Here is a 27,796-nt window from a genome sequence, read left to right on the forward strand (position 1 = left end):
CAAGCGCATACCAGAGGGACAAACATTACAACAAGGCCATGATTGCATGGCAACGTTTTTTGTTCATCAGGTGTGTAGGGTCCTAGGTTAACAAAGCCTTCGATTTCGGCTCCTGTAGTGACCGACAGGTGTTCAGAGAGCTTCATTTCATCAATAATTAAACCCCCGTGCCGATGAAACTCGTCAAGTTTGGCAGTCTTTTGCTTCAGTACTCTCAGCATTTTTTCATTAAAGCCATAACTACCTTTGTACTGAGCTGTGTATTTCCTAATTGTTGCCTCACTTGGAAGGGTCAGAATGCCCTGCCTACGCATGTACCGATAGAGCTTTGGGCTTCTCATTTTAAGCAGGACGCACTCCAGAATCCATTGCTTGTCATACCTCATGCCGCGTGTGTCTTTTCTCTTCGATGCTTCGAAGCATTGTCTGACAGCCAGTTGCTGTTTTGGTGGCAGAGACTTTATCTTTTCGGTAAGCACATCATCAGGAGTCGCGGCACATTCATTTTTCATTATGTTGACATCTCCTGCAAGCTTGTCTAGCCTCAGTAAAAGGCGCTTGTTTTTGCGGGTGCATGCTCGCAGCTTTTGCATAGCGTACCCTCTGGTGCTTCTGGGCATTGTTTTACGTCTTTTGAGACGTGACTGCCGAGTAAAGAGGGCCTTCCTTAAATATCTGCAAGCGGTGCAAATTGTGCCCTTTTTTGTAGCCCTTCCTTGGCAGTTAACGCTGAAAATAGTTCCAGACTTGCGTTCTGTTTGGTCTCGCAAGCTCGTTGTGAGGTTGCTCACCAGGAAAGCTTCGTTTAGTGCTGCGGCGCTGTTGCAGGGATGCATTTCACACACGCGCTGCAATACGTTTGCTGCGTCCTGCATGTTTGACATTGCCGAGCCGGCCACCAGCTTACCAAGCACAAACGCCTTTGAATAGAAAACACCGGCACTGTCTGCGGTGAAGAATACTGCCTTTTCTACCTTCACTTCACCGGTGAGCGAGTTGAGAGAGCACGATGTGAAACACACTCCCTTGGTGTCGTCAAGCTGGTGAAGAACCCAGTGCCTGTTCGGCGGTATGATTCCCTTCAACGTGGCGAGAGGTGTGACCACAGGGGGTCTGCTAGTACCATCTGGATGGTCGACAAATTCGGGTCCGTCTGCAGTCGATGGGCGTGACTTTTTTGCTGGCGTGACACCTTCGTCGCTTGTCACGTCCCTCTGATCTGTCTTGGGAGCCGCATGCATGCTTGTGCAAGGTGGGAGGCTCCGTGAATCCATGGGGACAGCGTCAGGAGCGAGTGTAGGTTTCCCTCGTGGGATGCGAACTTCCTCACCGTTGATCTGGTGCACATAGTCTCTAATAATGAAATGTGGTTGGAAATGAAGTTCGCAAATTACGCAGTCTGCGGTGAGCGGCTTGCCAGCTCTGTGCAAGCTCTGATCCCACAGCCTTCTTCGTTCAGGATCGGCGGGCGCCTTGAACATCGAGAGCTTTCTTGCGTCGTGGCTTCGGGCGTACCCTGTGTTGCATCCTGGAGCGTAGCAGTGGTTCAGACGTCTTTTAAGGCTCATTGACCCGTAGTGTCAACACACAGATCGACTGGAGGATAGGCCACTATTCCGAGCAAAGTAGCAATAGAACACGCTGTGAGAAGAAAGAAGACGAAACGCGCTGTCCGAACGTGCCCCAGTCTGCCCATTCAATAGTCGGCGATCATAGCGCCGCCGCATCTTTCGCCACCCGCGGTGACAGCCAACACAAGGCGCTCCGCTCTCCGCTCGCTCCACTGCCCTATATTCTAGTTCACTGTAGCTTTGGCTAATGCATAGACGCCATTTTACCGCCCAAGTCACGCACTGAGTGCGCCAGAGCGTCACGCGCTGGCACATTCCGGGCAACAATGGATGTCTTCACCCCGAGACATATAGACATGTAGGCACCCAACATGGATGGATGGATGTATGAACCCGGCTGAGCCCTTTGGATCGGGCGGTAGCTTACGCCACCTAGCCATTTTGTTTTACCATTTAAGCTTAGAATATTTAAATGTGAAGTCTATATTCACTCCGCACTGCAAAGAAAGTGAGGCTATAAAACCCCCTTGCCATCAGTTAAAAAGAAAATACCAGGTTTTCTCTCGCTTTCTGCCACAATTCACTTAATCTTTGCTTGGAAGTCTCTACAGTCTTGAAATCCACTCTCCCTTCGCTTTCTCTAAAACCCAATGACTTTATTAAATCTATGTTGTCTTCGGTAGGCATAGGGTGAAGCCCTTTGCAGTAAAGTATCAAGTGCTCAGCCGTCTCGTCCTCCTCTCCACAAGCAGCGCACACTGTATCCACTTCCTGGTACTTCGCTCTGTATGTTCTAATTCGCAAAACACCCGTCCTCGCCTCAAAGAACAATGAGCTTCCCCTAGAATTGTCATAAATGCTTTCTTTGGCAATAGCTGTTTTGTTTAATCTATAGCTTTCCAGAGCCGTCTTTGTCTGCATTCCCTCTAGCCACCGATCTCTTTCTGTGGCCTTAACTTTCTTCTTAACTGAGACCTGCTCTTCCGTATCTCCACTATATAGCCTAAAAACTTTCCTCTTAAGGAAACGCTTTATCGAGCAAGAAGCTCGATAAAGCGCCCCCTATAGTTCAATCTCCTGCTTAATATTCAACGGCAGCTGAAGAAACACAGGGCGTGGCTAGTCCCGAGCACCTTATTATTCCAGCCAATGAGGCTGCACCGTCAGCCGACAAGAACGCCGAAGAACCAATCACGAAGCAAGAACCCTTTCCCCCAAAAACCTAGGGTTGGATGGATGAATCTTAACGGCTGTATCCTTTATTACGGCCTCAGCTTCTGCCACCTAGCCTAGAAATTAAGAACCAAAAGTATAAATTTTATCCTTCGACATTTTGCTTTCACTATGCGATTTCGTAACTCACTGGGCTGTGTGGGATATAACCAGGATGACCTTTGTGAAATCGGGCACAAAAAAAAAAAAAATCTAAAATTATCATTTTCGCTTGCTCCTCCCCCCTGTTCCCCTTTTATTATATTTTCAATTTTTTTTTTGAAAAGGGGGAAATGGGGGGGGGGGGGGGGGGTGGTAGGGGAGAGGGGTTGATCAAAATGCCGTAGGGCTTTGGGTCAAATCAAGAAATATAACAAGTCAAGAAATTCAACACGTCGAGAGATCAAACTGTGGATCAATCCGTACTGGACCTTTCGTCGTGTCGTATTTCTCGACTCGATAAATCTCTTGAATGGGAGTTATCTCGAGAAACGCATCGAGCCAAAGAAACGCAACGAGTCAAGAGATCCATGGAAGGTCAGGAGTCTACTTCACGGTGGATTCGGTTTGACTGACAAAAGATCACCACAATATCAGAGCGATACGTAAGAGAATTTATTTCCGATCAACTTTATTTTCTTTAGCAATATTTTTCTTTTATTCTTTTTGTAAAAAAGAATGTTTCAATCGCGATTTGGGGATTTCGACGCATAAATGAATATTAAACTGACCATTTATATATATAAATACATTTTTCTAAGTACTTAGGTAGAACGTATGTCCCACACTAAAACAACTCTTTATAAAAAAGGATATTTGTTTCACGCAGTGTTTATGTAGCAAGACGCATCTTGAGTCAGGAGCGATTATGCCTCTATTTTGTACGCCGACTCGAAACAAAAGCATGTTTCAAGAACACTAGAAACACCGAACTCCCTAAAGAATTTTTTTAGCTGCCTAAATTTTACACGTATGTTAAAAAATAAACTTTCCCCGAAAAGAAAAATAATAACGTAATATTTACGTCCTGAGATCGAGTTTGAGTGAGGAGCGATTCCGATACTTGCTTCTTTTTACTACATTGACCCGAAAGAGAAGCACGAAGTAGAAACACGTCGCGAGGCTCAAAATACGTAATTGTTTCCCTTGTTTATTGCGTGTGTAAGCTTTTTCTCTTTTTTTTTTTTTTTTGTAACCAATAAGCACGTGATATTTTTATTTATTTTTTGGGGGGAGAAAAAAAAAAAGTTCAGCGTTTTTTTTTGTTTTTTTTTTGTTTTTGTTTTTTTTTATAACATAACGTGGAGATAAAGAATGCGGCTCACAGGCCTTGATTACTTTACAAGGAGGTGTCCAAAGCATCAAAAAGTTCAAAATGGAATCTTTTGGTTTATTGGATCTCTTGACTCCTAATCCCTGAATTATAGTCGACCGCGCATACATATGCATAGCAACCCCACCCCCTCGAAAAACATTCTTAGCTACCCCGCTGTTTCTTATTATAAGTACAGTTCTATGCTATCCTCAAATAATTCGTTATGTTTAAAAACTGGTTACCTAGCGTGTTTGATGAACCAGTAGAGTTTTATACTTTGCTACACCTTGGCCACAATATATTTGTAAGAAACCCAGGTAGGTCAAAGTAAAATCCTAACTCAATTTCTTTCTTTGTCAGAAATATTTCGGGTTGAACGGGATGTTTTCATTAGGGTATTCGATTATCTGTTTATATTTCTAGAGGCCATGAAGCTTAATTGTAAGTCACCGCGAAATCGCTGTTAGGAATGAGAAAGAAACGTAAAAGTCTTTTCACGTCTGAAAACGCATCATCGACAATGTTTCAAAATTATTTTATTACGAACTCGAGAGGAGAAGCCTTGATACGCAGAACGGATGAAGACCCGGCACGTCCGGACGTGCCTCCAGATGCATTCATTCCTTTCGTGCGAAAGATGGACGAGACATCCTCTGCGCCGCTTGTCTACGCGCAGAAAAAGGACAATCTACGCGCAGAAAAGGGAATTAATGCCTCCGAGCTGTTAAGGAAAAAAGTTAATTAACAAACATTTTTACTCTGACCCGTTTCATCGCCTACTCAAAGAAGCCGCAGCCGACAGCAGACGACGCTGGGACGAAACCGAAACCGGAAATAGCTTCCCTCCTTCGCGTACCTCACTTCCTCCCGAAACTCTCCGCCTCTTCCTCCTTGTTTATCTCCTCCTCCTTCAATCTTTCTCGTCCTCTGACATTTTCCCTCTTTCTCAAATGCCGGAGGCTGGAAAGAGTGAAGCCGACATTAGGAAGGCCGAAAAAACCGCCTCCCTGTCGTGAACAGAGGCGGCTGACTGACTGTTCGGTCTCGTGCGCCGTGTACGACGTTCTCCGGTGGTCAGACGCCCAGCCCAGCGAGCACAATGGCTTTGCGGGTGCCAAGCTGACTCTTTCCTCGCCCATCCAGCAACGCAGGAAGCCCGGAAGCCGCCGATAAGATGAGATGACACGCTCTCTCCAATGGAGCGTCGGCGCTTTCAAGGGCAGCTGCGCAGTTGGGCTTCTCCTCGGTGCAGCGATCCTATCATGTGAGTGTCAGACGCCAAACGGCTACTCCGAAGAGACGAGACTACGCGTGAGCTAGGGTAGGGCTAGCTCGAGGCCCGAACCTCGAAGCGGCTAGTACTCGGTTCATCCTCCGTTGTTAACGGCGCTTAAAAGCTCAGGGATTGATAAGTATATCATATTCCCCCTTAATTTTAGGGGAGAGCTGAGTCTTGTTTCTTTTTCTATAACCTCTCCTTTTTTTTCTTTTTTTTTTTAAGCTGCAGACAATTTTAGGAACGAAGTATTTTTCAAAAGTCTGAAGTAAACAATGTTTTTGTCCCCTTGCTTCTGTCGTGTGATACCGCGATCTTATGTGTCACACAGATCTCCTCTAAGGCTGCAAATTAATATTAAATAATTGAAGCAGTCATTTCTCCCGTTTTTCAAACTGCAAGTTATTCGAAATGTATAGTTGTGAAAGCATAACCAGTATATCGGGTAATCCGAATTGAATACCTTGGCGACTCACTGGGAGGGGGCTGCATGCAGCCTGGGGTATTTCCAGATACCGGAGAAGCACGCACTCGCAATACCGGTATGACGGCGTTTCGTAGGCGCGGTGGACCTTCTCGATCAATGAATGGGTAGAGTGTTGGCACACCCTGGTGCACAAATGGGCTTATGTCAAAATCAAAAGCGCTAACGTGAGTGGCATCTCGGTTATGGTCGCTGACAAAAATGATACCTTTCACGAGCTTCGAGGACAAAACGTATAAAATATGTCGAAAGTGCACTCATCCGTAGCATCATTGACAAGGGCGTCGGTGGAGCACGTGACTGGGTTATCGATTTATGTAGTCGCGTACTCTCCTACCACGCCGCCGCGTCGAAAGCGACACAATGCCGACCGGGCGGCGGCAGGCGGACGGACTCACCACGCCACCTCCCACGACTCCGAGTTTTCCTGGCGTTGCGAAAAGCTTGCCTGTTTTTTGTTTGTTATCGTCTCCGGACCCAGAGACGTCTTGGCAGCGGTCCTAGAAGCTGCTGGCGGGGTTGTTTACGGAACGCGCGTGGCAGCTGCGCTCTGGATAGCCGCAGCAGGCTGTTCGTTGAAGACCCCAAACGAGAGGACGCAGTGTCGTCAATATACGGGGTCTTTCACCGAACCGTCGGCCAAACTTTCCTGGGAAAAAACAAATATTGTACACATCGCTGAGAAATAAGATAGGTACCGTGTTTGTCACTCACAAGGGGCCTATTTATCGACGCGCATAGCGTGTATAGTACGATTAGGATTTTAATTAGATTTGCGTAGTGAACTTATTTAATTAATGAAGATAGATATGGATTTAATTTGAAACTTGCTGGTGAAGAAAGACCTGGAGAGCGTGCCTCGTATTTTCAGGGTCCCGCAAAGGCTTTCAACTCGACAAGTCCGCACGGTACGTCCGTTTATCACGCGCTTTCTAGCTCTGCGTGCCTTCTGTAGTAGCAGAAGCAGCGGTAAATTTGCCCATTCCATCGGTATACGCTTTTCACGCGTTCTCGGTCGGGGTACTCACCTAAGCGGTAAATTTTGACGCCCGTCAGTACCCTTTCAAAGTAGATCGAAAAAAAAAACAGAAGAACAAAACACTGAAGCCGCTTTTGCGCTAACAGTGTCGCCCAGTTTCCATAAGAATGCGATGAATTGCGAATCACAGTAACCGTTTTGTATCTAAGAAGTTCACGATCCGCGCTGGCACAATGAGCATGGCGCTGACGTGTTTAAAAAACCAGCGCAGGTCAATTCTTTTTTTTTTTTCAAAACTTGGTTTAATTATTAAATTGCACACTCTTCCTCCATTTTTTCCCCTCCCTCTCTTTTTTTTTTTTTCTCTGTTTTGCTTATTTTTTTTAATGTTGCAGTGATTGGTTTGTTACCTGCCTTGAGGAAAGTAAAAGCAACGGTATTCGAAGTCGCTTTTTTTCTTCAAAAGCATGTACCTGAACTGTATTCACAGGGTTCTCAAGTCGCACCTGAGCCCGAACACGGTTGTGTTGGTTATAACTCTGCTTCCACAGATTGGTTACTTGCGCATTTAGTTATTTGCCTTCCTCGATGCGCTATAACATAAAACAATAGTAGATGCTTACCACTTCAAAATATAACCGCCTACTCTATTGCCACTTGAAAAAAAAGAGCAGTCCCGTAATTGAAATATATGCTACGCACATACAAACGCACCTATACAATATTGCACTTTTTCTTTACTACATCGTGATGTCATTTGCCCAGAGTACATCCGGTACTAGGGACTTTAATTCAATTATCGTCCTTCTAATCCTTTGGCTTCGTCGCGTGTGTCATTCAACCCCGTCGAGTCATTTCTGCTCATTAAGGAAACGACTCCGCGTGGCAAACGAATTACGTCATCCGAATTTCCATCTCCGGCGAGACTTTTTCTAAGGAACCGAGGTCATGCCCGTAACCTTCGGACTACTTGCTAGTCGCACCTCCCACGCCGATCCACCCCAAGGCCACGTGGAACACCCCAACTTTTCTCCGCTAAAATGCCGCGCAAGCTCCGAATTCACTATGCGCTCTCAAGATGAACGCAATTCCTTTCATCACCAACCAACTATAGGGAGCTCCTATACCTAAAGAACCAGCTTACAAATGAGCAATCGCGAACGATAATGTTTTGCTCCTCATCACGGCTACGTAAAAAGTTCCCCAGAGATCGGTAAACCCGTTGAAAATTTCACCGCGTTCGCCTCGCGTAAAATTGGCCATAACATGCTCATACGTGAACTGTTCTCTCCGATCGTAAAATATCGCAGCACGCGAGCCAATATTTCGGGGCAGGGGCATAACCTATGGTTTATGAGAATTTTATCGACTTGTTATAAAATATATTTTACCATTTCCCCTAGTGCCGTTTTCTCAATGCTATACGAAGCGCAAGTTCGTCTGCTTCTTTATCAGGGGTTGTGATGACGTCAGAAAACCGTGCTCTGATTGGTTCCGATTGAAGGATAGAGGGTAGACCTTAAAGCAAGCTGCCTCGAGGTCTACCCTCTATCCTTCAATCGGAGCCAATCAGAGCTCGGCGTTTTTCTGACGTCATCACAACCCCTGCAAAAGAAGCAGACGAGCTTGCGCTCCACATAGATTTGATGTCCCTTTTATTTTGTCATCGGACCCTCGGAATTCGGTCACAGCTTCATATTTGTATTTCAGAATCGAGAGAAGCTTTAAACAAAACATGGATGTAGGCTAACATACACCCCATTACCGCAGCGGACTATACGAGCCATCCCAGCCAATGCTGTGCTCTCAGCCTACCAACCTCGTAGCGTCTTCTGCGGTCGGTCGTTAGGCGAAATGGAGCGTAGCATAAAAAGAAGTATAAAAAGAAATACCGAAACACGAACCTTCTTCGGTTGGCACCAGATTGAAGGTCAAGGTTTCACAGAGAGGCTCGGCTTCTTCGAGGCTACACGCTACTTAATCGAACGTCGGCTGTCATTCGTAGGCTACGTAGGATATTTCTTTTTGAGTTTTATTTGCGAATCTAACATCCGCCTATCATGCGTATAACGCGGCACTAGAAGTCACGCGCTCACAAGAGATGGCGCCATTCACGAAGCCTATAGTATTTATCTAAGTTAATGGCAAAACCGATAGGGCGAGAAGAAACTATTGCGACATAATAATCTGGTATTAAAGTTTAACTCGCAAAAGACTATTATATCGTTATTTTGTAATTAAGAAAAAAGGGGCGATTGTCAAAATATATATTTACAAACCTAGCTCATTGTTTTTGGAAATTTCTAAACAAATATGTTTAAAAACGAAAGAGCCCCTTAAGATAGCAAAATGCCATGATAACCTAAACGTTTCCAATACTTCCTTTTTTGACATATATAATTGGACCACTGTTTGCTTTAAAACGTTCTCTGGCAGGAACGTGTGTCAGCCAGCACGTCAATTAAGCATTTCTAGAAGCTGTAGACTCGTGCCACTGCATCCGACAGAAATGCGCCGAGCTATTTCTTTTTTCTTTTTTTCGTCTTCGCGTTTTGATTTTGTTATTACGACAATTATCGTTAGTTTTTTATTGTTAGGACATTTTACTCCGCTATATTTCTTTCGCCTGCTTCGGTGGTTTCCAAGAAAAAAATGTGAGCCTCCTCTCGATCACGTAACTGTTTCAGCCAGACTTGAGCCTATCTCAAATATTCTACTCGGGATACTGCATTTTAAATACTTTTTGAAGTATCTTGGTATCTTGCAAATACTTTTGATCGAGAGTATTTTATACTGTATTTTAATTACATTTTTAAGTATCTTGTACCCATTATCTCATATACATTTTTGACATTCCGCCGTTTTTCGAGTTTTTTGGTATGAAGCGGCATCGGCGTGGCACGAGGGAACATTATTTTATGCAATCAAATCCTGTTGCTAGCTCCGAAAAGCTAAGGTGACCTCTCGCCTCACAACAGGTGTCAAGCGAGAATTTCTCGAACGATCGTCAGTTGATCCGATCTAGCTTTGGACTCTGACTTAGCGACTTATCTGCCGGCTGGCTGACACAAAACACCGTGAAACTCGAGGCGGCCGCATCAGCACGTGTAACACCATAAAAAAAAAAAAAAACTACCTTCGTATTATAAAAGCAACCTTCTCGACACTCCATTGGCTGCGAAACATTTCCTTTGCCTTTCCCTTCTGCAATACTCTCACTCACTCAAGCTGTCACACTCATGATGGTGGAAGACGAAGGTTCTGTCCTACCGTGGCCGTATCTAAACCCTTATTTTGAATGTGTGTCCGAGAAAAGCCGCAATATGCGAGTGAAATGCAAGCTATGCTTCCCCAAGATGTATGTGCTCTCCATTGATATAGCTTCAAAGTCCAATATCCAAAGCACCTAAAGATACGTTTGAACTCTATATTCTTACTTTCAGGCTTCAGCTCTACATGTACAATTGTTTAATGTTACCTCCAACCATTTGTATTTCAGACGACTAGTATCTATTTTGCTGTAGTTGCAATGGAGATAAAATAACCTAATGGGTTTCGTATTCCATTTGGCGATTGTATTTGCTTTGGTCAGGGTAAACCGTAATTATGCGGTGATGTCTTTGAGCGCAGACGAGGACTGCTGTCCGATGAGAGGTTCGAGAATCAGCATCTGTTGCGTGCTAAGAAACCATTCTTGTAAACTAGATTTGCGCAACTCTATAATTGTGTTTGGCACTGACGTGGATACCAAGTACGCAATGCGGAAGTAGCTTCAAAAGTAATTGAATTACATTTCTCAGTATTTGTAATCTACTCAAGATACTTTCGAGTCAAAGTAACTTGAGTGACATTTTAAATACTTTGTGAAGCAGCTATTTAGTAACTTAACTTAAATACTTTCATCGAGTATTTTGTACAACACTGATTTTTAGCCAATTTGGAAGAATGCCCGCATATAAGATTCACCAAAAAATACGTATTCAAAATTGAATTTCAGATATATATATATAATGTAGAGAAGTATTAAAACGTTCCAAACTGACGAAAAGAAAGAAACAAATGTGATCAAGCTTCAAAAGTAATTGAATTACTTTCTCAGTATTTGTACTCTACTCAACATACTTTTCAGTGAAAGTAACTTGAGTGACAATTTAAATACTTTATGAAGCAGCTATTTAGTAACTTAACTTAAATACTTTTATTGAGTATTTTGCACAACACTGATTTTTAGCCAATTTGGAAGAATGCCCGCATATAAGAATCACCAGAAAATACATATTCAAAATTGAATTTAAGATATATATATATATATATATATATATATATATATATATATATATATATATATATATATATATATATATATATATATATATATATATGTATATATATAATGTAGAGAAGTATTAAAACGTTCCAAACTGAAGAAAAGAAAGAAAAACATGTGATCAAAAATTATATTCCAATTATTGAATCTAAAACACCAGGCACATCCACGCGAAAGCGGTCATCGATAACACAACGACGAGCAGGAGTCGGAAAAAAAACACACTTGTATGCGCAGACAGAGGCGAACACGAAGAAAATTGTGATCGTCTCTGTCTACGCATACAATGTTCCGCGGCATTATGCATCAACTATATGTAACCGACAGCTTAAAAAACGCCGGGCGCAACTTATCATGTTCGCGCTTCTTGCTTACGCGTGAAGCGTTCACGGGTATCCTTATCGGATAATGCCGTGTCCTGATTAACTGCGGAGCGATGACGATAACTTAAGAACGATGCTGATAACTTAGAAAACGACCTGCGTTTCTTAAATTGTCAGTGGCCATAGCTTAACAACAAGCATCGTTAAACGAGCGGGAGTTCTATCGGTTCTGGCCGCTGGGATATACATGTATATCTATGCTCGTGCATGGGAGGCAAGCAAGTACGATTTGTAAGCATACCAAGGTTACCCACGCGTGTGCCGCTGGGAGTTGCCTCACACACATCTTCCCGTACCTGCCAAAACGTGAATACCAAAAAAGAAATAATACCGTAGAAAAATACGGACCTCTCGATCAGGGCAGTATCTGTAGAATTTCGTATCGCTTACCACCCGGGCGAAAAATGCTGAGTCACTGAGCTGTGGACGCATGCGCAGTGACTGAGCCACCGCACAGCAGAGCTATACAGCGCAAGCTCAGAAGGCGTTCCACAGCTCAGCAGACAAAGATGGCAGCGTCCAGAAGGCGATTTTCGCAAAGGTCTGTAGGTTATTAATGCATATACGATGGGAAAATCAAGCTATAGGATTGGACGAAGTGAGCAGCGCTATACAAGTGCGTCGTCACGGCGCTTGTTGTCTTTGTATAAGCGCTTCGCACAGGCGCTAGATTACAGCCGCCATTGCTGACCTTCTCTTGTCTTAACGAGATACCGAGCCACTGAAATGGTCGTTAACGAGCCTCCAGGAAGGTCAATGCTGGGGAGGAGGAGAGGGTAGAATCTAAGATGGCGATAACCTGGCCTGCTATGGTAATGATGAACTAAACGGAATAAGAGGAAACAAAAACAGAAGGTCGGTTATGGCAGCGCCCATGCACAGCTGCTGCAACGCGTCTAAACGCTCTCCCCGGTTAAACAGATCGCACGCAGGGGAAAAAAAAGCGAGGATTGCGGCCCATTTAGTGCGCGTGATTGGTTTCGTCGGGGATAGCAGACGCACTGAGACGACGAGCGCGTTGACGAATTCACTTCTGGCGCCGGTTGATTGGCTCTATCGGATCCCACCCTTCGAAACACGAAAACGGTACGCGTTACGAGGAAATCCAGAAGGTCGTAGGAAGTCGGCGAACGGGGCACGCGCTACAGCCGCTTCCGCATCCGGTTTTCTTCTCTTTCTTTTTTTCGCTCACTCGTCGTGATTAGCTGATACGAAGTTTCCGAATCACGAGTCGTTATATAGTATACGCCACGCGATGTTCCATTGAAAGAACCTCCTCGCGTCGTCCGATATGCTTTTCGCCGGACGCTGGAGTCACGCTGTCATGTCGTACTTCGCACGAAAGACACTGTTTCCGCTACGGACACGACAGCAGAAATGTTTGCGGACACATATTTTTGAAGCATGTTTCCGTCACACATACGTGCGCTTCAAACAAGTACGCCAACATTTTTTTTTTTTTTTTTTTTTTTTTTGCGTAATTAATGTTATTAGTACCGTCGTTCAAGGAGGAAACACGGCTCGGGCAGTTTCTGCGGGCTGTTATTTTTGGTACACATTGGCAGTGTGAGCGCTACTTTTCAGCGGGAACATGTCAGATCAAGCGGCATTTTCAAAGCGGAATCCTTTCTTGCTACATGGAAGCATTCGGACACCGAATTTTAACGCAGAATCTGGTATATATAGGGCCCGGGTTTCACGAGAAAAAGCAACAAGTCACGTTCGAGCGCTTCGCTCGACCGACACCTCGGATGTCAGGTAGTCACATGACGTCAGAAAATCACGTGGCGTCATAATGTGGTGGGACATCGCGGTGTCAAGTGACGTCGCGGGGTCACGTGACGTCATGAGGTCACGTCACGTCAGTCAGAGACGCGTGACAAACAGTGTGTGCCCAGCTCATTTGGAACAGATACTGCGCGTCTCCGAGTTTATCGGGTATGACCGAACATTATCTTTTTTTTTTTTTGAGCCTTGCAGTTTTTAATTGCTTTGGTGTGTTCGCCCATGTATTCCCTTTTGTTGTCCCACATGGCACGTTAATTTGTCATGTCATAGAGTGTTGCGTCTGAGAAACAGAACTTCGTCAGTAGTTTTGGAGACCTGTGCACAGCATGTACTCATTAAGAAAAAAGGAAAGGCGTGCCCTTACTTCATTTGCGGCGGCAACGACATCTTACGAATCCTATCGGTTAAGTCGTGCGAAAAAGAAAAAGCGATTTAGCGAAGCTAGTCTTAATATATGATTGAATTCTCCTACGGGACAAGAACAGAGACGAGGTCAATCTCCCCCGGGGCGGATATTTCTTTTTCTCAATAAAGGGAGCAAAATCGGATCGCAACACAGGGGCGGATATGCGCCCGCGACATTAGGTAGCCACCGGAACCGGAAATGAGAAGCGAGCTACCGATTCCCCGCCTCCCGGCGGGCGACGGGTTTTTCTGCGAGATACGACGACAACGTCGCGCTCTTACGTTCTCTCTGAGACACGCACTCAGTTAGCTTTCCAGGAATAAAACGGCAAAAAAATAAAATTAAAAAGAAACAAAAAAGAAAACTGTCAAGTATTTAAAACACAAAGTAGATATCAGCTTTTTATTACATTTTTTAACGGATGTGCACCCATCAAAACATTCGGAAATGCGTGACAAAACGTATTGAATAATTTAGAAGAATACTCGCATATTGGCCTACTAAAAACTGTTTTTGTACCACAATATCGTTTCAAACATTTAAAAAAAGGAAGTGTTCTTCACACCTTGGGGCCTATTTTCCGCAAAATTCAAAGTGTCGTAAAAAAGATAAATAGAGCAAAAATATTTTGAAAGAGTAACTTTTACATCGCAAATAACATCTACCATTTTTTTTTTTTTTTTTTACTGAATCCTCGTGGGTCGAATATAGAAGTGGATGATTTGGCGTGGAATGACCCAGATGTTAAATACGTAGAACAAATGCATCAATTGACGCCAAACGACATCCATAAACCTTGTTCGTTTTAATGTAAAAATTTAGTGATTATTGTTACTTCTCATTGAAAAAAAAAAAAAGAATTAAACAAAAACTAGTGTTTTTATCGATAAGCTTCCAAGCCCATGACCAGCAGACAAACGCCCAGGGCGTGATTCCGTATTTCCAGATAAATTCAGAGAACTCCAAAAAACACTCGCCGGTAACCTTTTCGTCAATTCGAACTTATACGAGAAACTCAAAATTTGGTGCTCTCAGGGAATTTATTCCCTGAGAGGACAAAGTCTGTGGTCCTGGGAAAAGGCCACTTCATGTTCATTTGAAGTAATTGTCACCATCTATCTCGTCAAGGTTAGTTCAGAACATAGGGCTACTGTACTTCTGGGTCACCCCAAAAGCCGTTATTCCTGTTTCCAGTTCGTAGCATACTATTCGCACTTTTTAGATGAAGGAAGGGTTGTGTTTTTATAACAGTGAAAGCTACGAACCTCTAGATTTCATAGGAGGGGGAGGGCAGCAGGAGCTTCCTTGCTTCCCAATTACTACGTCTAGTTATTTCGAAGTATTGACGTTCATTGAAGCAACACTTCTTTTCAAGATTTGTCGTGTAACAGTTAGTAATGTAGTTGCATTACAAATTTTTTTATAATTTGCAATTTGCCACAATTTGTTATTACAAACTGCTTTACAATCTGACAAGGGCGCCAATGCCAAATGTAGTTGCAGACATATCTTTCGATACGGGTGGGTTCTTACTTATTTGGTGAATGGTTGTGTCCGGATATTATTTTGTATTATCATTTTTATACTGTAAAATTTGAAACAATAAAATAATCTCCGAGACTGAAAAAATTAAAAATCTGAATGAAAAAAAAATAAAAGCTTCAATAAACGTCGAAACACCCGCCGAATTCAACGAAAAACTCCGAGAAAACACGAAATCCTACTTATTATGTTCACGCTTTCCGCTTACGCGTGAATCGTTCACGGCTGCTCTGATGGGCGAAATCCGCATTCTGGCTAAGGAGCGATAATGAGATGCTCGGATCACGCCCTGCCCTTCGTTTCTTAAGTTGTCGGTGGCTACAATCTGTATTTATTGTTTTTTTTTTTTCTTTTTCTTACATTACGTTTATCCTGCACCCAGTTTGTCATATGTATCTAATAAATGTATGTGCCATGAAAAGGAAAAGAAGGTCGTCTATCGCTACGAACTTGCACTTCGCAACTTATTCATGTTCTCTGTTTGCCAATAGGTTCGTCACTCGTTGCTCAGGGTTGCCAACCCGCGCTCCAGGACTACGACGTGTGCTTCAACATCTTCCTGGAACGGGACTTCCCCCTGGTCGAGGCGTTCCTGTCCAACGCCGCCTTTGGCTTCAGAGGCAGAGTGCTCGTGGAGCCAGGAGACCTGGCCACCATGTGCGAGTATGGATACCCCATTTAATATTTATTATACATGAACGCCCTCACCTCGTGCGGGTATCTACTGTGTCTAGAATAGATACAACACCTGCCCGCTATGTTCGAGTACGTACTTTGCCTACGATAGGTTGTTTTCAAAAGACGTCAAACCGCCATTTTGTTGTTAGATACGAATATAATGGCGATAGATGAATAATTAAAATACTTGCCTTTGACACGTTACCACACAACTCGTAACAACAGGATGGCAGACATAGTTAGATACTGATTCAAAGGTGTCAGATGCATCCTTGAAATAGTTGCCTTTGGCACGCACAATCCAGCTCATAAGAACAAAATTGTAGACAAAATGACGTCAGTGAACACGCCTTATACCTGTTCACGATGTTCGAGAATGAACTGCTTTGACACAACCTGTCCAGCATTAGCGGGTGTGCATATTGCGCTGTTTTCATCTCAAGACGTATATTGTGTCTATTAAGTCCAACCACCACGCGCCAGTACATGTCTCCAAACATTGCCCTACATGTTCGAGTTTATACTGCGCCTATATCGCACCTAGCTGCCTTTAAGCATAACCATTGTTCCCACCAGAGCTCGGTGTTCTGACGCTCCCGCGCGCTTTCGTCTCCTCATCTCCCTTGGTTTCTCGTCGCACAATGTTCGAGTATTTACTGTCTGCTATACCTGACCCCATACATGGGTAAATTACTTTCAAAATGTAATTTTATTACAATTACAATTACTTAGCTCCCAAAGTAGTTTAACTACAATTACAATTACTACTACGTGAAAGTAGTTCATTGCAATTACAAATTACTTTTTAAAAGTAATGCAATTACTTTACAATTACTTCTTTCTGAGAGTTACCCACCTTGGGCCATATAACTGTAAACGAGTTATATGGCCGCTGTATAAATGTCACGCATTGTACTTTCCTTTTATGAAATTTGTTAAATGGATTATAGAACTTAATAGTTTGGAGTAATGAACTCCTGCGTTCTTATATTCTCAAAAAATAAAAATAAATGGCGACAAAATTCACAGGTGCGAGGTGAATCTCCTTAGAGCTTATGCAAACGGTATCCAAATCAAACCAACAAAAAATAAAGTTAAAAATAATACAAGGAAACAAATATGCGACAGTACTGGTATCATAAAACTCACGTAAAAATGGCTAATAAGAGAAACCTGTAAACGACGTCAAACATTTAACGAATACGACAACTTACGAAAACATTTCAGCCACGATGATTCGCTGCCTCTCCCTGTCTGTGGACTTGTAACATGCCGGATGTGGGTAACCGCAGCACGCGAACTGTGGTCGCTTCCACAAAACTAGTGTCATAATAGCAGCTACTCTATTGCCAGGGATTCTGGGTTAATTCAGTGCACGGTAACACCCAAAAAGCTCCTGAGATAGATAATAAATTTAGGATCGTCATGTAGCTAATCATTAGGATAGCAATAATTGTATCGATGTTGTGCGTCTCATAAAGAAGACCGATTCGAATTTAGCATGGCAAGAACAACCTCGAAAAATTCATGATACACTGCAAACGACTTTATTTTCGCGAATTTCGCAAATCGCCTACAATTCGCGAAAAATAAGTCCCGCGAGCAATCCCGGTAAAATGTAAACACATTGGAATCTATAGTGCGACCCCACCGCGTCGCGAAAATTAGAATCCGCGAATTATTCCAAAACTGCGGCCTCTTGGACGCCTCAACTTCATGATTTACATGTGCGTGTTTCAGCTGTAAGGTATAGACGAGCCATTATTATTATTTTTTTATAACTGTAAGTATTATTCAAAGTGACAAAAAAGTTGCCTACCTGCAAATGTTTCCGCGAATTGGAGGTCGCCTTTCGGTTTGTTGAATTTGTTTTCAGAGACGGTGCGGAGAGTTTGCACCTCACGATTATATTTTTTACATTGCTGCTAATCTGATTAAAGAATTTTTCGTAACAAGGCCCCGGCAGCCTTTCCTTTTCCATTGTAGATAAGACTGTTGCAGGCTCTCAATGCAAAGCAGCACTGCGCGCCTCGGGACGGGTACACAGGCCAGAACGAGAGGACAAAGCGTGGAGGGTCACGATAGAGGTGTAAAAATAAAGTGCAAGCCATGCCCTCTATAAAAAAAAAAAAAGAAGCCTTCAACGAACAACAAATGTAAAAACAAGCTCCCTACAGTCTAAAGCCGCGGTTTGTAAGTTTTGGAATCTCGTCCAATCAGGCTGACAAATGGTTGAAAGGGTTAGGTAGAGCGAACACTAAATATATATTTATACAAAAAGGTAGACTAGGATTGGGAGAAGGAAGAGCAGTGTAGCAACAACAGTCGGAAGTAAGGCAGGGTGAGTCGTGTTAACGAGACCTGCTGCTTCTTTGCTTCTTCGCTTCGATGTTAGAGTAGCACGACGTACTGTTAGTGGTACCAACATGCGAGATAGAGGAGAAGGAGGTGAAAAACTCATAAAGAAAAGAGAATAATTTCATGAACAAAAAACTCCCCAAACTTGACTGAAATATGTAGGCGAATGTGCAAGCGGCGAAGACGCGTAAGGAGAACCTCGAACCTCCCCGCCTCGACCGGATGATGTGATCGGAGCCAAGCAGCTCGACTTCGACCTCCGGTGCCCCCGTGTGGGAATGAGAAATAAGAAAGACCCCTAGAAACAGGAGCAACAGGAAGCGAACGAGACGAAGAGTCAGATTCAACTACGACAGGAACGAAAACGGACGCGAATGTAGCCCTCATTTATCAAGTTATTTCTCAAATTCTTCATTAAATCGTTTTACAGTCTACAAAATCCTTCATTCCGTTCTATCCCAGCCTCTCTTTCCCATCCCTCTTTTCCCTTTTTTTTTTGAGCAGGTTGGGAGACACTCTCTCCCCTGTCGCTTTGGCTGTGCTGTCTTCTCCGTGGCCAGGGGGAAAAGCGCCGCCGCCGCAAAATTTTGCAAAAGTAATTGTAATTGTGCCTGAAATTTAGCAATTACTGACGCTAGAAAATAATTAAATTACAATTACAATTCCTTTTAGCCAAAAGTAATTATTACAATTACAAATTACCACGAAAAGTAATTAAATTACAGTAATTCAATTACTGAAATTGAATTACTACCCCCCACCGGTCATTATGCCTCATATGGCGGGAGACAACAACCACTAACACCAAACAATTTCTTTTTAAGCGAGACGTTGGTTATTGTTTTTTTTAAAGGAAGCGTTTTTTTGTGTTTTTTTTTTTGGTTTTTTTTAACAGTAACCAGATTATGTGTTTCTTTAAGTTATTTCAAAGAAAAAAAAGATACGTCGTAGCATGCTGCTTTTCACGGAAGGATTAAAGAGATCGGGATATAATGAGTGGGAGAAGGTTTTGAGATACAAGAACGTTCACTACGTCGGTTTCTCTCGTCATATCGTAATTATGTAAACGGGATCGTCTCCCACAGAAAGAGTAGGCATTCGGCCATGAATTGTCAGTGTAAATGTTTGCCCAATAGCTTTAATATATATATATATATATATATATATATATATATATATATATATATATACTCTGTGACAAGCTAAGAATGCCCAGTAGAAGCTCCGCCTCCCCTCCCCCCAGTACGCGCTCGTTCCCTTCTGCCGGATTTCTGTGTCCGACGAAGTGTTATCAAAGGCAGAAAAAGACTCGCGCTCGAGACAGAACATACCTTCATCCTGCAATTCTTTCTCAGGTCCTCTTGTTGACACATGTTTCAGAATCAAAAGAATCCGTTTTGCGTGGTAACAGGTCACTTCGAGGAATTTACGTGCATTTGGAGATAATTGATATACTTTCAGGAGCAATCCAATGCGATCTTCTAAAAAAACATTTTATCACGAAAAAAAAAAACATTTTCTAGCTCACGAAAGAGACAGTAAAAAATCCGCTTCCAGATTTAAAGGGGCCATGAAACGATATCCGGTTGGAATGTTTATGACTTTGCACAGGCTATTGGTCGGGGAGATTGGAAGGGTAGGGGGCTTCATGACGTCAGCCGGCCGTATTGCCTCCACAAGCCATGCTCCCTTGTCACCCCGCCTCTTCGTCATTTTCCCCCTTACCCTCCTTACTGATCGGGCCAACGTGACCTCAGCACGTGACCGTTGTGTTGTTCATGGTTGCGGGTAGCAGGGAACGTGGTGCTGGTGGGTTTTATTTATCAGTCATAACAGCTAGAAACTCTGACCCGCGCCCAGCCGACCGATTCTACGCCTGCTGCGCTTCGTTATGAACCCTCAACTATAAAGTAACTGCATTCTGTTTTCTACATACCGTTACCATCCTGAAAACGATAGTATTCAACGTAGAACGTCAGCGCTGTAACGATTGCCTGTTGGCGTGTTTTGGTTAATGTACTGGGCATCTGCGTGCATGAGCGGGGAGTACTCTTTTTATCTCCTGTCCACTAATTACGACAGTTGCCTAAGCGAGAATAAATTATATACACACATGATTGCGTAGCTATGTCGATCCGACAGTTTGAACCAACACTTGCGCATTTTTACGGCGATGATTTCCGCGCCCGCCTGCAAATGATAGCTGCGCTCTCACCGCTCTCATGTTATATCACGCTACAATACTTTTGGCTTTTTCTTTTCGTCGCGACCGCTGTGTACGTCCTCCACTGGGACGTTTTAATGCTCTCATGACAAATTGAACCAGCTCAACTTGACTCGAGGTTGAGAGATGTTTTATTGACTATTGGAAGTGTGCACGGAGCACACCACGCTCCACTTCGGGTCCAGCCGCCGCCGCGACCAACGGCCGAAATCCATCGTTTCCGCACTTCGGCGACCGTCGTGTGTGTAACACGCCAAGGGCTTACCGGTGAAAGGTAACCCCCCTGAAGCGGAGGTTATACTTTCAGATTTCGGCAGCCGACCACGCTGCAAGCGCCCATTTCGTCCGGCGGAAATTAGCGTCCCGGTGACTCCACGCTTTCGTTTTCTCCGTTACGATTGCGGTGATTGCCCTGATCGTCCCGTATACCAGCTGCTCAGTGGTGTGTCGCCTGCTCGTGATCCGCCTCAACCGCTTGCTTGCTTGCTTGCTTGGAGTCTAGCCTTCGATCTGATAAAACCTACCGGACGGAACGCGCGCGACTCCTGCAAGGAATCCTTCTACAATCAACCATCCCTCTCGCATGTGACATGTCATCTCACGGTCACGTTGGCCAAACAATCGTTTCACCTTTTTATAGCTATGCTTCACAATTATTGTAACATACCCCTCCCCCCCCCCCCCCCTCCACTAGTATTTATAACCTCCTTGGTACTCGTATTTTTTTCGTTTTCACGTCAAGAACAGTATTAAAACAAAGTCCGGATCCTTGCGAAGCACTACTACACTCTTAGAAAAAGGGTGTAGCCCTTACACCCCTTGTCACATATACGACACCCCAAAACTTCAGTTCGCCGTACAGGGCACTGACATCAAGCTGACGGCCCCAACTTCTACGAGAGGCTTGATGACGGTGAGATATGAGATATTAAACAGCTCACTGAGGTTTTGCAGTAGAACCAAGAAAACCCCGATATATATATATATATCTATATATATATATATATATATATATATATATATATATATATATATTTTACAGTCAGTTACATTTACGTAAACTATTTTAATAAGTTGTACAACTCAGCTATCAAGCCACTCGTGAAAGTTGGTAGCGTCGGTTGAACGTCAGTGCGCTGTACGCCCAACTGAAGTTTAGGGGTGTCGTATATGTGACAAGGGGTATAAGGGCTACACCCCCTTTTTTTTAGCGTGTAATTTCCCCCATTACGTAGAGAATGATGATATATGTAGGCGCATTTTAGATTATGTATATGTTATCTTATGAAGACTCGCACGCTTTAAACGTCGAAAGCATCACTTCTTCCTCCGAACCTCCAAATCCTGTAAGAACTACTTCGCGTGTCGTATGAACAACGCGCAAAACTTAATTTTTTCGTTAGGTGAAAACGAGTATGGCCCGGCCTAACCATACTTTCACAAATCGCCACTGATTCAGAAACCTCTTTGTCGCGGTGAAATCAAGAGGATAAAATTGAACTATTTCTTTCAGTCTTGCCTTCGCAAAGCTTGTTGACGTGATTGTGGGATCGAAACCACTCCATTTGACGACAGCCGAGCGCGGCTCATGGATTGGACACGAGAACTGCGTGATCCCTCGACTTCGGCTTGTAACAACCAATGCCTCGGCGGACCTCGGGTAGTGGCTCGTCTCCAACCACTGCGGTGATGAGAATAGCCGAACTCTGACAATGTCTGGAGCTCAGCGCGTGTTTTTCTTTTTTTTTTTTGTATTTATTTTGACAACCCCAGCGCGTGGGTCTGGTTAACGTTGGCGGCATAGGATAGGCACCAGTCCACGTTGCTTGTTCTGGCTCCCAGTCCACTCCGAGTTGAGGGGATGAACGATGTTCGCATTTGTCGAATTTTTTTCGGCGACTGCCATTGCCTAGAAAGAGGAAAACTAGAAGTTTAATCAGTTATTAACGTTAGGGAGTGATTCTAAGTAGTATCTAGCGAAAGCAGAAACATCGTTTCATGGCTCCTTTAACGTTGTAATATAAACAAACACAAAATTTTAGAGGTAACACAAAGATGGCAGTGTAACAAAAAAAGGGGGAGGGGGAGTGTGGATGTGATCAACGCTGTCCCTTTAGCACGGGAAATCACCCAATTGATTTCACGATTTCCACGCAGGTGGGTTCCATACACGCGGCCTAATAACTTTTATTGCGTCGCACTGCGCATGCTCACAAGTCCTGCGCATGCGCGGAGCGACGCCTCAAACAGTTCGGGGAACACAGAGCGTGGGGGCTTCGTATTCTAGAGCTCTCTATTGTTTCACCACCAAGACCAAGACGCCTCCGTGAGCGTTTGACACGCGCCAAGCGCCGTCTCCTCGCCGGTCTCGTTTGCGATGGCGGACAGAAAGCAGACACAGCCTCGTTTACACTGCGTGGTTTCGGTTTTCGCGTCCCGAGCGTGCGTGACGTCCATCTATTTGTTTGGGACGCAACGGAGAAGGCACGGCCCTCACCCCCCTTTCAAGTAGAAGCCGTATGTCGGTTCTAGAATGCAGCTTATAGTTGTGTTTCGTTTACTGGCCTCGGTGCTGTGGCGAGAAGTCCTTACCAAAACGCCTTGGGTCAAGGTAAACACGGGACCGGGAGATGCGGTGCACAAGAATAACGACGAAAGTCGTCAAGAATGTGAAGCTGTTTAGTAACCGTCGAGCTGTCCACTTCAGACTCAAGTCTCAGAGTTGTAACTGCCACATTTTAACAAAATTTTTTTGTTGGTATGTTTTACAAACCGGTGCGACTTATATGCGGTTCTTTTTCCTTCGAGTGCGAACCTTAACTTTGATCATTTTCCGCGGAGGTTATATTTGTCGTTCGATTCGTGGACGAGAATGTTGGAACGGCCTCCCGCTTGTGCGCATGTCGCGATCACAATACATATTTGCAGGCTTGTCAATGCTGTTTTGCCGCTCCGACCCTACAGATATTTAAGTGCTACTTATATACCAACCTTGCTTTGGTGAAAACGCTCGTTCATAAAGGGGTGCGACTTAAACAACGGTGCGACTTGTATAGACAGGAAAATCCATCTTGTTTAACTTTTACCGGCTTGCGTGTGTCTTGCCATTATGTTTGAACTAGGGGAACGACGCGGTTTGCACTGCGCCACAGACCGGATAGAGAGACTGTTGAGATCGTGCTCGAACTTTTTGCCTGTTTCTTTTGTGAGTTAAAGCAGTAAGACAGTTTTCGATTTCATAACACCGCTTCTTCCAATTCAACGGGTGCCTTATGCACGCCAAACTTCAAGCCAGGGTTGGGCAGTATCGCGATACGTATCGCGATAGTATTTCAGAAATACATTTCGTATCTGTATTTCTGTATCGCGATACATTTTTTTCACCAGTATCTGTATTCCTGTATCGAAATACATATGGAACGTTTTTTTTGTATCGCGATACAATCAAGATGAAATGTATTTCGTTACATTTCTTGAGGAATACTTACCCCCCCCCCCCCCTCTCTCTCTCTCCGAAAAAAAAGAAAGTTTAAACGCTTTTTTTTTTTAGCTTTTGAGGGCATTAGGTTCAAGGTGTTGCTGGGCCATTATTACTATGCTGACAAAGGTTCCTACCAATTCTGCAAACTATTTTTCTATGCGTCCTCTTCTCTCTTCTGAGAAGTGTTGCGTAGTCGGGGATTCGAACCAGGTGGCGTGCCAGGGGAGGAGTCAGAGCATCTTCTGTCGTAGGTCCTTAGGCAGGGATTTTTTGACTCATTGTTTTCTGGCATCCAATGCCCACTGGTAACCGTCTCTCTTGCCTTAGCGTACACAGTACACCCACCCGGCAAAGCTGAGTCACAGTCCGTTGCAGCACGAGCGTGGTGGTGATTGACTTGAAATAGTAGCATGAACAATTATGTGTTGAACTCACGCAGTGAAGTTCAACACATAATTGAATGCGTCTGCGGCTGTGCCAGGAATATTGCATGGCTCAAGGGTACGTCCTCAGTCGACGTGAACGTGACCCGCTGCTGTGGTGATCCGAAACCTAGGAAGGAGGCCAGACGTGGCCTCGGTGTGCCGACCCATACTTCGTACAATTGCGACTCGTCTCGAGCGCGCTGTTTCTCGGAGGGCTCGCACCTGTGCCGGCAATATCAGGTCGCAATCCACGATGTCTGTGTTTAGATGATGCTCGGCGAAACTTGAGGACTGCAATTCATGCGTCGGTGGCAGAGCGTCGGTAAGAAAAACCTTCACAACAGGGATGCTACCCTATCATTTTTCAACCGTAACAGAAGATAAGACGTGTTCCAGGATTCTTCAGGTGGTCCACTATTCTCAAAAATTCCAAATGACACTGCCTGCACGATCTTCAACGAGGCAACCTACAACAGCAGCGTAGTAAAGTTTCATGTTCAAGGCCACACCTACACATAGAGAATACCAGTTCATTCCACCGTGACGTCACGTGATAAATGTTGACAGGGGCGTCCTTATTGGACAGGGGCGTGGCGACGTTTTGATGGGATTTATGTTGACATAGAATTGATTTAGAGGTCGAAGTGTTTTCGCACTCCTTGTCAAACACACAGAATGTCAGCGAAGGGACCTTGGTCAGTCACTAATGGAACGGTTCTTTTTTTTTTTTTTTTTTCTTTTTGAGCCCATTTAAGATTTTTCGTTGTCCAAAATCACTACCCTCAAGGCAAAGCGCCGAAAGTCAGAAAAAGTAATTTCGGGGTCAAAAACTTCAACTTCAAATTTCAAGCTCCATCTCAGTTGGCATCTCAAACAAATTTTTAAAAAAATGTATCGCAGGATCAGTATTTCTGTATTTGTATTTCTGCCCACCCTAAAATATATTCCTGTATTTGTATTTTCAAATACTTTTTGCCTCTATTTAATATGTATTTCCGATACGTATCGCGATACACTTTTGCAGAAATATTTTAGTATCAGTATTTTAGCTACTATTTCAATGTATCCCAGTATGTGTATTTCCAAATACATTTTTGAGTATTTCTGCCCAACCCTGCTTCAAGCGAAGTGTAAGTTTTATCCAAGAACTTTAGGACGGCAAAGGCTACGCGAAAGTAGTAGGTCAAACGGCGTATGTTGCCATTGCGCAGCGTTACTTCTTGAATGAGAGTGACGTTCGAAAGAAATTTCATTTTTATCGGACTAATAAGGCATGACCCCAGAATTATCAGAATTACACGTGAATTCTTCTTGTCAATATGTATAATCAATTTATAGGTACGCCTTTCAAAAGTCCGCGACAACTCCTGTCTGCCATTACTTGTTCATGTACTCTGAGCATGTACTGGGCACGATGGCTTCGTCAGCGTTCGGCGAGGACTTGGGTCCACTCACGCACTTCGTGTGCAGTGGATGGATGGATATCAGGCGGCAGCTTACGCCACCTAGCCTAGTCGCCAATCAATGGCGACCGCCAATGTTGCTTGATGGACTTTTGAAAAATATCTTAGTTGTCCGAGCCAAGCCAAAAAGCCCGCTTCCTAAACAGCCATGCGGTGAAAGAGTGACATGTCTGCGTGAGATATCGTCCGTAATCTTGTCCTTTCTTTATCACCCCACCACACCTTCCGCGTGCAGTGGGTTCGGCGAACTGCTGGAGTGCTACGTGTACCACTACCTCAACTGCGACGACCGAGGCGGAGTCCGCAGAGCGTACTTCGAGAGGCTCCTGAAGGCCATGGTCTCTTCCTTCCAGCTGCTCTGTGGTGTTGACAGGAAGACATTGCAGGGTAGGTACTAGGTACATGGCGCCGCTAGAGCCCCTCCATCCATCCCGCCTTTCCCGCTCTTCCTCTGAGATGTCCACTGGTAATTAGTTACTTTTGTAAGGTTAGATTCCACGTAATTACCATACCAAGCTTCCATCCCACGATTTTCGTTTTGAACTTAAAAATAAATATATTGATGTTCGCAAAACTTGCTCTCTTTGGAAAGACAGAATTATAGCGAGTAAAATTTAAAACAAGAGCGGCAAAATGAAGGGGGGAAATACGTATCGCTATGGCTCAAAACTATGTTTTGGAATTGTGACAAAATAATCTCACCGTCCTTACTTCCGTGTGGCAGTCGTACTTGCCACGAAATTGACCGTTTGGCCATAATCGCAGTTCAACAGACCGATCTCATCAGCCAGTTTCGTTAGGTCGCCGCGGTCGCCATGCATTGTGAGAACTATAGGCTTTCTGCGCACGGGACAACTCTGCTGCGAGTCTCCGCGAGCAGGGCAGGAGCTGGTTTGTGCACTGCCGCCTGCCCTCTGTAGAATACAGTTCTGGCGGAGTCACGCTTGCGTGGGACGAGTAGCGAGATCGATCCATTAGGCTTTGTTTCACCCATTGCAAATATAAAATTAACGCTCTGTGCAATGAACTACGAATGAGGGCCAAACAGCCGTTCGCATACTTTCATTTGCATATGACCGTGTTATTACAACCTCTTACGACGAGAGAATGCACTCGCACGCTCACGCCCTCTGTGAGGTGACCCTGGAGCTGCATTTCACTAGAGCGAAGGTTTTGCGGTATTTGCGAACTGAAATGTACGTTCTATCTATGAGAAACTGTCGTTTATAAAATTGCCAAGAAGCTTTTCAAGCCAAGAAAAAAAGATTGATCGGCGAAAAATATAGAAAATATACGAAAACGTCAAGCGTTCCACGGCTATCCGATAGATGGCTCCAGTGTGTTTTTTCGTCGCAAGAGATTTTAAAAGGCTGATAGGCACACGGTAGTAAGCAATCGCAAGTGCGTGCCAGCCTTAATACGGTGACCTGATTGGCAGATCTCTTCTACGACGGACACTGCATCCTGAAGGTGGCCAACAACGCCGGTGGCTGCAGGGCAGCCAACTTCGAACCGGCCACGACGTGGAAGCGGATCTTCCGGTTCCAGGCGGAGCAGCAGGACTGCCTGAGCATGCTGCGCCACACCAAGTGCCTGTCACGCGCCCTCAGCAAGTCCGGCTGCAGACCGGAGGCCACGTCGGCGTACAACACCTCGGTCATCGACTTCCTCTTCGTGTTCTGCCAACAGGCGTTCTCGTCTGGCTCCAGTGAACTGTGCCGTCCTCCGGTGGGACTGGCTATCTCTCTAGTCATCGCCGTCTTGCTGTGGTGTCAAAGTAGCAGGTTGCTGCGCATCAGTCATTGACTATACTTCCCCGCGATATCCGTGGCTTATTGTTTTAATTTTGCTTCCACGGGCTCTTTTTTTTTTTTTTCTTCTTGC

The 27,796-nt window shown here is 44.3% G+C and overlaps 1 protein-coding gene across 1 annotated transcript; it reads left to right on the top strand.

Annotated features, from left to right (window-relative positions):
* Positions 1 to 5,039: 5,039 nt before the first annotated feature.
* On the top strand, positions 5,040 to 27,796 carry LOC8024612. The gene is made up of 4 exons (XM_029980685.4): positions 5,040 to 5,362; positions 15,775 to 15,946; positions 26,148 to 26,299; positions 27,351 to 27,796. Exons 1-4 carry the CDS (start codon positions 5,278 to 5,280, stop codon positions 27,716 to 27,718), a joined length of 777 nt encoding a protein of 258 aa, XP_029836545.2. The 5' UTR covers positions 5,040 to 5,277; the 3' UTR covers positions 27,719 to 27,796.

Source organism: Ixodes scapularis, unplaced genomic scaffold (assembly GCF_016920785.2).
Source record: "Ixodes scapularis isolate PalLabHiFi unplaced genomic scaffold, ASM1692078v2 PGA_scaffold2__306_contigs__length_199485367, whole genome shotgun sequence".
Lineage (NCBI taxonomy): Eukaryota > Metazoa > Arthropoda > Arachnida > Ixodida > Ixodidae > Ixodes > Ixodes scapularis.

Excerpts from the sequence above, each read along its gene's own strand:
- LOC8024612 (XM_029980685.4), top strand. The coding sequence starts at position 5,278 with ATGACACGCTCTCTCCAATGGAGCGTCGGCGCTTTCAAGGGCAGCTGC. Across the intron at positions 5,363-15,774 it reads CGGTGCAGCGATCCTATCAT|GTTCGTCACTCGTTGCTCAG; the intron begins GTGAGTGTCAGA and ends GTTTGCCAATAG. Across the intron at positions 15,947-26,147 it reads GACCTGGCCACCATGTGCGA|TGGGTTCGGCGAACTGCTGG; the intron begins GTATGGATACCC and ends TTCCGCGTGCAG.